This window comes from Suncus etruscus, chromosome 19, assembly GCF_024139225.1.
Source record: "Suncus etruscus isolate mSunEtr1 chromosome 19, mSunEtr1.pri.cur, whole genome shotgun sequence".
NCBI classification, from domain to species: domain Eukaryota; kingdom Metazoa; phylum Chordata; class Mammalia; order Eulipotyphla; family Soricidae; genus Suncus; species Suncus etruscus.
The window spans coordinates 35,883,537-35,896,066 of NC_064866.1; the positions used below are offsets into that span (position 1 = coordinate 35,883,537).

The 12,530-nt window shown below is 44.8% G+C and overlaps 1 protein-coding gene across 1 annotated transcript in view; it reads left to right on the forward strand.

Annotated features, from left to right (window-relative positions):
* Window positions 1-8,961: 8,961 nt before the first annotated feature.
* MYC (MYC proto-oncogene, bHLH transcription factor) overlaps window positions 8,962-12,530 on the forward strand; it is a 64,859-nt gene continuing 61,290 nt past the window's right edge. Inside the window, exon 1 of the mRNA XM_049765620.1 lies at window positions 8,962-8,972. Coding sequence (XP_049621577.1) covers window positions 8,962-8,972 — 11 coding nt within the window. The remainder of the gene's footprint in view (window positions 8,973-12,530) is intronic.

Below are 12,530 nucleotides of genomic sequence, written 5' to 3' on the forward strand. Positions count from 1 at the left end.
GGAATAGACTTGAGTATTCAGAGTAACCACGGAGTGTCACCAGGTGTGGCCCAAAAACAAACCAAAACAAAACAAAAAGAAAATCCTTATCAGGATTCTATTACAGCCTTTAAGGAATCTTGCCTTTCAGTATGAATAATTTGGTCTTTTTTGCACTGGTTAGATCCAGAGAGGGTGAATGTGGGCGGGAATGATAGCACAGCGGTAGGGTGTTTGCCTTGCATGCTGCCAACCCAGGATGAACCTGGTTCAATCCCCGGCATCCCCAGAGCTTGCCAGGAGCAATTTCTGAGCACAGAGCCAGGCATAACCCCTGAGCGCCACTAGGTTTGCTCCTGTCCAAGAAAAACCAGAGTGAGTAAATTTCCTAATATCACACAGCTCCCCAGAGCTGAGCCAAAAGACATTTCCAGCTCATCCTGGGTTGGGAAGGGAGAAAAGGCTATCCAAGTGATCAGGGTGAAGGTAATATTGTTGAATTATGTGTAAAATGGATTCTGTAAACTCGATCAAAATTTACAATTTTGGGGCCCGGAGAGATAGCACAGTGGTGTTTGCCTTGCAAGCAGCCAATCCAGGACCAAAGGTGGTTGGTTCGAATCCCGGTGTCCCATATGGTCCCCTGTGCCTGCCGGGAGCTATTTCTGAGCAGACAGCCAGGAGTAACCCCTGAGCATCGCCGGGTGTGGCCCAAAAAAAAGATTTCACAATTTTGGGGGCCAGAGAGCTATAGCATGGAGGTAAGAAGTTTGCCTTGCATGCAGAAGGATGGTGGTTCGAGTTCTGACATCCCATATGGTCCCCTGAGCCTGCCAGGAGCGATTTCTGAGCATAGAGCCAGGAGAAAGTCCTGAGCACTGCCAGGTGTGACCCAAAAACACCAGGAAAAAAAAATTCACAATTTCAACTTGTCGCAATCTGTGTTCAATAGAAGACTAATTAAATTGACTTCATTTATTTTCATCTTACGTTTTGTGTGCATTGAGTTGCAATCTCGAATTCAGCACTCAAATTTATTGACAGAGTATACACATTTTCACAGGTGAAATGAAGTTTCAAATGTGCTGCATACATGACTAATGATCTCTAAGTTGTCAGAACAGTGGCTGGGAAGAGAGCATAAGGTCAAAAGCAAAGGGTTTTTATGCTGGGGCCGATGCTGGGGAGTTGACATTCATTATATCCTGTTATCCTTACCACACCCTCTGAGCTACTCGCTTTGTCCTATCAATCGGCTGACAAAAAAAGAAACTCAGATAGATCTTTTTTACCTTGCTGACTCTCAGATATGAACTCCTTCGGATCTGACCCCAGACTCTGGAGTCCTAACCACTGTGCTCTACTCCATACAGAGAAGTGACGGTTATGTCTTTAGAGATCTTTGAGATGTCAAAGACTCATGGAATAGAGACAATACAGTGTGCTTCACAGCAGGACCAAGCTAAAGCCATCTCCAAATCTGCGAAGAGGTAGGCCTTGGATACTTTTATAGAAGGAAGCTCTTGGAGTTATAGTAACCATAGAGTCCAGAGCCTCACAGTCTAAAATTCAAAATCCAATTTATGGTACTTTAAAAATATTTTGCCTATTTTTATTGTAATTGGGAAACTTTCCCTTGAATGGAAAGTTTCCATGTTTCTGTGTATGTGCTGTGTTTGCATGAACATATGTGAATAATAAATGCATGTGTCCATAATCTTGCATTTCTCTCTCTCTCTCTCTCTCTCTCTCTCTCTCTCTCTCTCTCTCTCTCTCTCTCTCTCTCTCTCTCTCACACACACACACACACACACACACACACACACACACACAGATGAGTTTCACTGATCTTTTGAGCCCAGCAGTTCTCAAACTGTGGTCCGAAGACCTAGAATATCATTTTGCAATTCATTGGAAGCACAGAATCTCCCATCACACTCCAGAATCAGAGCCTCTGGGAGGCAGTAGGAGACCAATCCTCTGTTTTAGCAAAGTCTCCAGATGATTCTGACAGATACAAAGTCTGAAAACCATTGCCTTACCCTGGAAGGAAAAAAAAAAAAAAAAAAGGCAATCTCTCCAATATCCCCACCCCTCTCTCCGAGTTGAGCTGCAGAATAAATCACAGCTCTTCCTGGCCTTTAAATGTCAAGGATCCTGAGCTCTGAGAACAAGGACCTCGGCTGGAAATGCCAAGCAGAAACCTTGGCCCTGGGCAAATGGAAGGCCCGGTCTTCGCCAGGACGGCCTTTGCTGCCCACTCAGAAATCACTGCTTCTCGGAAAGGCACCTCCCTTTCAGTTAGAAACCCAGTAAAATGTGTTTGGAAGAACAATATGAAATTGGACCTGGTGGAAAAGCAGCAGTCTCCAAATAGCACGTTCTGGCTGCAGGGAGGGGAGGAGGGGCTGAGATGAAGGGGCTCCAGGGGCCTTCCTGCCTGGCCCAAGTTAGGCCATAAACATTCCCTCTGCTCAGCAACCGAGATGGCCTCATTTGGTACCGTTCACCCACTTCAGTCATATAAAGAGCGATAAAGGAAGACAAGGGCGGAATAACCTCTAAATAAAAGATGAGGTAATTTTGAAGGCACATTAGGATTTTATGTGTATTATGGCTTGTGGGTTTTTTTATGCAAACCTGGGGAGGGCCAGTTGCTCTACTACTCAATGGAGCTGTCACCCTCGTAAAGTGGCCAGGTGAGCGATGTGTGAGGGTCCAGGGCTGGACGTAGCTGTGTGGCTGACTGGGGGAGGCAGGGAGAGAGACCAGGAAGACTTTTTCAGTCCTTTCCTCATAGGACTTTTCACACCAGGCATTGACGACACAATAAAAACAAGGGGATGAGGAGGTAACCCAAAGCTTCTTGCACACATGGGGACCCATACTTGATCTCTAGTAATGCATGTTTCTCAAAAACACTGTGGGGTCTAGTCCTAGGAGCCTGAAAGTAAGCACCAGCTGGCCCTAGTGGCCACCCAGCACTTGTGGGTTCAAAAATTAGATTGCCAGGCCAAGTGTTGAATCAACAGGCAGTTGGTTAACTATCACCAAAAATGTCCCTCTGCACCCCTAAGTACTGCTTGAGAGGCACACATGTTTGTGCATAAATAAAAATAAGGCACCCCATGACTTTTTTCTCTCTCAGAAAAGTGGGTCAGAAAGACTCATGACCACACTATTAAACAGAACTACAATAAATGTAATCCATTGCAACCTAGAGATAGTTCCTCTGACTTCTATCAAGATAGAAGATACTTTATAATTCAGACAATGCTACCTTAAAAAATTTGCATGCCATGTGCTGGTACAGAAATCTAGATGACCACCAGAAGCCCCCTTTCTTAGGATCTAGAAGACTCAAGTTAAAAATAAGATGGATGGGGCCCGGAGAGATAGCACAGCAGTGTTTGCCTTGCAAGCAGCCGATCCAGGACCAAAGGTGGTTGGTTCGAATCCCGGTGTCCCATAGGGTCCCCCGTGCCTGCCAGGAGCTATTTCTGAGCAGACAGCCAGGAGTAACCCCTGAGCACCGCCGGGTGTGGCCCAAAAACCAAAATAAATAAATAAATAAATAAATAAATAAATAAATAAATAAATAAAATAAGATGGATGACCCAAACTAATTTTTTTCTTTTCTACTCTTTTCCCTTTCGCCATAGTATGAGAAATGAAACCCGGAGCTTCACACATTCAAGCCAAACATTCTACCCATTGTATCAGGCCCCAAACACAACTTCCTTTATATTTGGGGGTGTCTTACTCGGGCCCTGAAGTGCCATGGGGTGCACTAGAGTTACACTAAGTGGAGCTGGGGCAAGATGTATTGAATATTCAGGGATCTAACTTAGGAGCTGCCCCATGTGTGAGGCATGTGCTCTGCCAATTGGATGGCTTCAGTTGCCCTCAAACTTAGATTAGACAGTTCAAAACAGGAAGGAGGGCTTGTGGTCCCAAATGGCCATCATCAAAAACAGAGTACAAGCCTCTCAGAGGAAATGGGAAAACAGGGTCCTTCCCTCCATTTATAGCAGAAAAGCCATGCTAAGAACTGACTATCTCCACCCTCAACAGGAAGCTTGACTTGCGTATTTCCCGCACCTTTCAGGATAGAAAACTTTGTCCTACTGCATAATATCACAACCAAGGTACAAGCAGGAGTGGTCATTCACCCAAAACACAGTAGCAGACAAAGACTTCAAACCCAGCTCTGTGAGCCCTGACTTACCACTATCTATGGCAAATGGCTGAGTGATACTAACTGGTGTCAGTCTTAGGAAGAGTGAACACTTGTGGAAGACTTCACCAAACTGCTCTGAATTCTATGCAAAAGTCAAGAATTCTGAATTCTTGGTGATAGCAATCAAGGCTCAGAGAAGCAAAGTAAATCACAAAGGTCCCTCAAAGAGAAATTAGAACATCTAGGCCAAACACATATCACAATTGGCATTTTAATTTTGTTCCGTTTTGTTTTGTTTTTGTTGTCGTTGTTTTGCTTTTGTTTTGAGGTCATACCCAGCAGCACTCAGGGGTGACTCCTGGCTCTACACTCAGAAATCGCTCCTGGCAGGCTTGGGGGACTATATGGGATACCGGAATTCAAACCACCGTCCTTCTGTATGCAAGGCAAACGCCCTACCTCCATGCTATCTCTCCAGCCCCCATTTTAAATTTTTTGAAGGTGTTTGCCACATCCACGCTATACTGAGCACTCCAGGTATGTGGATGGGCCCAAGCATGCAAAGATAAGGAAGCTCTATCCTGCTTTCAGAGCAAGCTGCTATCTAAGAGCTTTCAGAACTAAGAGGAGCAAAGGAGAGTGGGTTTTCACTACAGCCAGGGTCAGCAGCTTTCAGACTTTCTGAAAGTCTGGGGGTCTCTATAAACCTCTCTTAGAAGCTTTAACTGGGCATGTTCCATAGATATAAACCTATGGGGAGTGCCCAGTGCCAGCCAGCCTCATTCCCTGGATCAGTGGCAGAAGAATACAAATACTCTCTGTACTTTTTCAGGACAGTAATTTCTTGTTTTCTAAATTTTCTAAACTAACCCCATTTAGAAAACAGTAGCTCTATGTTGTCATGTGTATATGTGTGTGTGCTTTGTTTTGGGGGCACACCTTGTGGTGCTTAGGACGTACTCCTAACTCTGCACTAAAGGGTCACTTCTAATAGACTTAGGGGACCATATGGGGTGCCAGGAATTGAAACTGGGTCAGCTACATGCAAGACAAATGCCTTATATGCTGTATTATCAGTCTGGCCTCTAGCTCATGTTTTCTAAATTTAGGAAAAGTCATCACATCATCTCTTTGATGGAAGGAAGGAAGGAAGGAAGGAAGGAAGGAAGGAAGGAAGGAAGGAAGGAAGGAAGGAAGGAAGGAAGGAAGGAAGGAAGGAAGGAAGGAAGGAAGGAAGGAAGGAAGGAAGGAAGGAAGGAAGAAAGGAAGGAAGGAAGGAAGGAAAGGAAGGAAAGAAGGAAAGGAAGGAAAGAAGGAAAGGAAGGAAGGAAAGGAAGGAAGGAAGCTTTCACTCCTATCTAAGACTCGCTAGTCTCTCAGGAAAGCAGATTAACCTCCCTCTTGTCTAAACCACTATCCTTACAATGGAGTAAATCATTGTGCTTGCTTTACAGTGCGATGCAGGATAAATGAGTTAATACTTGGAAAGCTTGGAGAAGAATGTTTTGCATCTGGTAAGCACTCCATAAACATTGCTTGTTGCTCTTTAGTTAGCAAATATTTACTGAGGACCAGCGAGGGTTAGAAAGTCTGATGAACACTGAAGCCAAACATGTTACAGGAATGCAGCAGCTTTGAAACAGGGACGCCCAGATCTGAACCAGGCCACTTTCCAGGATCAGGAAGCCAAGGCCTTTGGCGGGGCTTACTGATGTAAGCTCAGAGCCCTATCTATCACAGTTCCTCAGTTACTTGCTCTGAAATGGCAAATGCCTCAGTTATCTATTAAAGCCTCAGGTTTTTCATCCAGGAAGGGAGAGATCGTGATAAAACCTACCTCTGAAGGTTTGTAGCAAAAAAAATAAAATAAAATAAAATAACAGTACACGGCACAAGGTAAAGAAAAAATGCTCAAAATTGGGAGCTTTTAGTATTCTCCTTTAGTATTCTCCTTTCCAACTCAGCTGAAATGGCACCTCTCCCAGGAGATTTTCAAGCTCGTTTCTGCTGAAAGCACAAACTCCAGATATTGCTAACTCTTTCTTGTTGCTTGCACTGTTTTTAATTCCTCTTAAATTCTTTCCTTCTTTTTATATTTTTTTTTCTTTTGGGTTTTGGGCCACACCCAGTGGCGCTCAGGGATTACTCCTGGGTCTGCTCTCAGAAATCACTACTGGCAGATTTGTGGGACCATATGGGATGCCTGAGATCTGACCAAGGTCAGCAGCATGCAAGGCAAATACTCTACCCACTGTGTTATCATTCCAGCCCCTAAATTATTTATCTTTCTATTTTATTTATTTATTATTTTGTTTGGGGGTCACACCCAGCAGTGCTCAAAGGTCACTCTTGACTCTATGCTCAGAAATCGCTCCTGGCAGGCTCGGGGGACCATATGGGATGCTGGGATTCAAACCACCGTCCTTCTGCATGCCAGGCAAATGCCCTACCTCCATGCTATCTCTCTGGTCCTTATCTTTCTATTTTTACCTACCCCAAGTGACAGGCATTTTGAGGGCAGAGGCTCTATCTAGTTCTGAGAGTAGGCTCTGACTAATTTTTGACAAGTAACAGGTATCCAGTGAGGTTTGGTGAACAAATAAAAGAACAGATGAATGATTGAGTTGACTAGCTATTCTTGCATTAAACATATAGTTGAACCAGAAAGGAATTCTTAGACTTCAGAATAGAAAGAACATAAGAACACAGAGGATGCTGGGGAAGGTGTTAGAATAAGTATCTTGGGCCCGGAGAGATAGCACAGCGGCGTTTGCCTTGCAAGCAGCCGATCCAGAACCAAAGGTGGTTGGTTCGAATCCCGGTGTCCCATATGGTCCCCCGTGCCTGCCAGGAGCTATTTCTGAGCAGATAGCCAGGAGTAACCCCTGAGCAATGCCGGGTGTGGCCCAAAAACCAAAAACCAAAAAAAAAAAGAATAAGTATCTTGTTTTATCGTTGTGCCAGAAATTTCTGCAAAGGTACATTCCATATCAAAATTTTGTAAGGTTAGAATATTCATTTTGCAAATGAGGAAGCTAAGAAAGCTTAAGTAATTTGCCCTTAGCTATAAGACTAACAGGAGGTGGAATTGGGGTTTGAACCCAGGCATTTGGTGAACTGTAAACAATGCTCCGGTGGAGTACCAAATGAAGAATAGCTTATGCACAAGCTGTTTGGGACCCACGAGGTGTCCAAGTCCCTCACTGTGGTTCTATCTCTCCTTTGGCTCAGAGCACATTTCCTTTTTGCCATGTCCTCCCAGCTCTGCCGAAGTCAACAGCCCTCTTCCATAGCCATCCTTCCCTTCAAAAGCAAGCCCCAACGACAGGTACAGTCCTGCAGCATATTTAGCAACTGACCCCTGACCCAGAGTGGGGAAGGTTGAGAAATAGGAATCATGTGGGTGGGGAGTGAGTAGATTTGTCAGAAACATCACATGGGCCAGTGGAGTTGACTCTCTGCACACCTGGAGAAGGCTTCCCAGCCCTTTCGAAGGGAATCTGAAATCTGGAAACAGAATGTCCTTTACATCCAGCCAGGAAATCCTATTCCTTATTCCATCCCTCTGCTCCACTGGGCCTCAAGTCAGATCTACCTCTGAATCAGTCAAGTGGTGAAGAGGCCGGGAACCTCAACACCACCCTTCTTATATGTGTAGCGTGTTGGAAGTGTGTGTGTGTGTGTGTGTGTGTGTGTGTGTGTGTGTGTGTGTGTGTGTGTGAATAACTCTTGGGGGCCTACAACATAAGTCAAATGGCTAAAACACATCCTCAAAATACTGGACACCCAGTTTCTAGCTCTAGTACCATGGACTCCCCTTAGCTCTGGACAGTAAATCACTTTCCTCCTGACCTAGCACTGAACAAGGAGGAGACACAAAAATGTTGTGTTTTTTTTTATTTTGTTTTTTGGGTCATACCCAGAGGCGCTCATCACTCCTGGCAGTCTCAGTGGACCATATGGGATGCTGGAATTTGAACCACCGTCCATCCTGAATCAGCTGTGGGCAAGGCAAACACCCTATCACTGTGCTGTCTCTCTGGCCCCCAAACAGCAACCAATTTTAAGACTTATAGTAGTGAGTAGTACTTCGTTCTCCTGCTCAGGCAGCTGTCCTTCCAGATAGGCTGTTCAAAACAGATGAGAGCTGTACTCCTTGATGCTTTCAAGAAGTTCATCTCATTGAAGGCAGTTCATTGTCTGGGACCCTAAATCAATTGGTCAGCAAGCAAATACTAGAGTGAAGACTTCCGGAACAGGGGGCTCTGCTAGGTATTGGAGACAAGTCTGGCCCCTTCAATGGGACAAGCATTAAAACAATGCTCACCCATAATTAATGGCCAAGTAATTCTTGTTTACAAAGGTAGTACAGAAGAGAAAGTCACTGGGGCATGAGGACCCACCAGAAATCATGTTCTCTGAGTACTGCTTCCTTGAAAGAGTCATTAGACTCTCTTGGTGTTTAGGATACAGCTTCTCCAATACCCTCACAGGCTCCACAAGTTTTGGGAGGCCCAAGAAATGTGGCCTCTGCCCTCCAGGAACATTTTCACTTACTACTTATTAACAGATGTGAAGGTGGTACATGGAAGCTCCCAAGGACTTGGGGTCCGCTTCTCCAGGGAAGTTAGTCAATGTTCACCCAGCAATCCTCCTAAGAAGGAGCTGGGAAACATCTTTCTTGGCCCCGTGTCACCTCCACAGGGGCATCCAGTAAATGATTGTCAAGAGTAAATTGGGTCAATGATTCAAAAAGCAGTGAAGACAGAAAGAAGACTCTGAATCTATTTAAGTAAAAAACGATGACTCACAGGTAGGGTGACCAGATATCCCCGTGTGCCAGTGACAGTCCTGGCACATGCCTGTTGTCTTAATGTGTTTATGAATCACACACACACCCTCTCGCTCTCTAAAGAGTTCCAAATGACACCATCTATTATAGGGCCAACCAATTTAGTAAAGAAATGCTGCTCTGTCTTCCATTAGATGGCAACTGAGGGGAGAGAGGTAAACACCAGATGCATGGGTGAACTGGAGAGAGAGCCGGGGAGACTCATGGTGTCTGTCTCGGGTGTGCCCCAGAATCTGATCTTTAGGGAAACCTTGGTGAACTTCCAGATACTTCAGGGAGAAAGCAAATCAGCTAACAGGAAGCAAATTCAAAACGTTCTCATCCCTGTGCCAGGGATATGCTCACTGATAGGGGACATATTATGCATGTGTAAGGTCCTGGGTTCCATTCCGAGCATCAAAACCCAAACTCAAAGCAGATGGGCCCAAAACCCACTAGATTTCCTATCAATAGGCACAGTAGCTCAGAAAAAAAATTTAAAAATTAATTTAAGGCCCATAGCAATAGCACAGAGGGTAACCGGGCATTGGCCTTGCATGCTGCTGACTGGATTTCAATTCCCAGCATCCCATTTGGTCTCTAGAGTCTGCCAGTTATAATTTCTGAGTGCAGCGGTAACCCCTGAACACCAGGTATGGCACAACCTCCCCCAAATTTTTTTAATTTAATTTACCTTTAGTAAGGTTCACATTCATTATCTTTAAAATATCTTTAAAATAGCTGTTTTGGTACTGGAGAAATAACTGAATAATCAAGATATAAACTTTGCATACAAGAGGTTTTAGGCTGCATTTCCAGACTTGCACAATTTCCTCCAGGAAATTGTTCCCTCCAGTTTTCTTTCTGAACACAGAGTCAGACTAGTTCCTGAGCTATAACAGCTATGGTCCCAAAACCAGTGAAGTAAAATAAGTAATAGCTGGCGCATAGCGATAGCACAGGAGATAGGGCATTTGCCTTGCATGGGTTTGATCTCTAGCAGCACATATGGTCCCCCAAACGTGACAGGAGAAATTTCTGAGCACAAAGACAAGAGTAACATCAGAGCACTGCCGGCTGTGGCCCAACACCCCTCCCCCCAATGAATAGATATTGATCTCTTTGCTGAGCCATTGTGATTATCCAAAGACTCAATGCTTATGCCTCAAAAATGTGAAATGTGAAAACTATGCAAGGAGAACTAGTTAGCCTTAATTACATAGATACCATGATCCTATGATTGTGTCAGAATTTGTGAACACAGCTCGAGGCCATGCCTCTACTGTGCTCTTTCCACCAACAGGTCAACTGCCTCATACCTCTTCACACCCTTCTTCTCCTCTCCTCCCTCTAGATGCTAACATCTAGACCACCCTCTTCCCCAATCTCCCTCCTCCCCTCAACCTTCCTTAGAAGAACAGGAGCTTTTTCCTGCTCCCTTCTTTACCACAAAGATTTCTCCTAGGCACCCTGTAGACCTTCAGGAGTTATTGTTGGCAACTGAGTAAAAGAAACCCTAGCTCTAGGGTTAGGAAAGCCTGCCTCAACTTCCCCAGGGCCTCTGAATCATTTTTATCAAACTGAACTCCAGTGAAAGTTATTAAACGCCACAGTACACCTGAATTCTGTTCTCCCCAGGGCAAAATTTCCCAGTCTTACAACTTCTCAGGCATAGTTCTTGAGGCCTATGGTGTCAGTTGATTTGCAGGCTCTACTTGGCATGTTTGGTTCCTACTCCTCTCTCTAAGGTGTCTGCTTTTCTCTCCCCTTCAACCCTTCAGAGCTTTTCCTTTACTCTTCAGAGCCCAACTGAAACATGATTCCCCCACACACAGGAGCCTTCACTGCCCTGACATGAAGAAGTCTTCCTCTTAAACCAGATTGGAGCATTTGTCATGTTCCCCTCTCAGCAGAAAACTTACATTTGAGGATTTGTTTGCTTGTTTTATTTCTTAGCCACACCTGGCGGTGCTCAAGGTGCTGGCTCTGCACCCAGGAATTACTCTTGGGGTGAAGGGGTGTGTCTCAGAAGACCATATGGGATGCTGAAGATTCAACCCAGGTCTGCTGTATGCAAAGCAAATGCCCTATCTTTTTTCCTGTACTATAGCTCTGGGCTGATGTGATATTTTTTTTTCAGTATTCTCAACAAGGACTCTAAGCCAGAGGGGGAAACACAGACCAGAATTCATGCCTGCATGGCACTCTTCTATTGCCTCAATGCAGCATAAATGAAACCTGAAGAATTCATGATGGTCAAGTAAATGAACCAACATGATGATTGCAGAACATCCATTATCCATCCAAAAGAAGCATCCAGGGGGCCGGAGTGATAGAACAGTGGGTAGGGCACTTGCCTTGCATGCGCTCGACCTGAGTTCGGTCACTGGCATCCCACATGCCCCCCCACCCCCCCCACCCCCCCGTGCATGCCAGGAAGGCGTCCTGAGCAAAGCTAGGAATAGCCCCTGAGCATAGCCGGGAGTGGTTAAAAAAAAAAAAAAAAAAAAAAGACAAGGGCCCGGAGAGATAGCACAGCGGTGTTTGCCTTGCAAGCAGCTGATCCAGGACCAAAGGTGGTTGGTTCGAATCCTGGTGTCCCATATGGTCCCCCATGCCTGTCAGGAGCTATTTCTGAGCAAACACCTGGGAGTAATCCCTGAGCAACGCCGGGTGTGGCCCAAAAACCAAAAAAAAAAAAAAAAAAAAAAGAAGCATCCAGGACCCATTTGGAAGGTATGAGTGAGTATTCTCTTAACATCATCCTAGATTGAGGTGATAGCTCAGAGAGCTAGAGCATATGATTTACATGTGTCAGACCCTGAGTTTGAGCCCTGGCACCACATGGTCCCGTGGATACCATTAGATGTTATTCTGGTGGTTTTGTACCCATGGATTTGAACAGCATTGCATTACTAGTCCAAGCATTGAACCGCCTAACGCAACCAATTGAGGACTGCCAAGAGTAGTCCTAAAACTGAGCATTGGGGAGGCCCCCAATCAATTTATTTAAAAAAAAATAATAAAAAGGGCCAGAGACACAGACCCCCAGTTTGATTCCCGGCATCCCATATGGTCCCCAGAGCCTGTCAGGGTACAGAGCCAGGAATAACTTCTGAGCACCACCAGATGTGGCCCAAAAAACAAGCAATAATAATAATAATAAATAATAATAATAATAAATACAATCAGGGGCCAGAGAGATTTACAGCAAGTAAGGATCTTACGTAGCACTTGGCTGGCAAGAGTTCTCTCTTAGTACCTCTATATGGTTCCCTGAATCCTGCCAGCAGTGATCTCTGAGCACAGAGCTGGGATTAAGCCCTGAGCACTGCCAAGTGTTGCCCCCCAAAGAACAATCAATAGATAAATAAAAAAAAATTTCCTCTTGACTATCCCTTAGCAAATTCTTTCTTCTAATAGGTCTGTCCTGGAAGTTTGTGCTACTCGAAGTATATTGTCTCATTTAATCCTCCCACAAACACAGGGAGGAGCGGATCCTATTTTATAGATGTGAAATACAGAATGCAGCTCTTATTA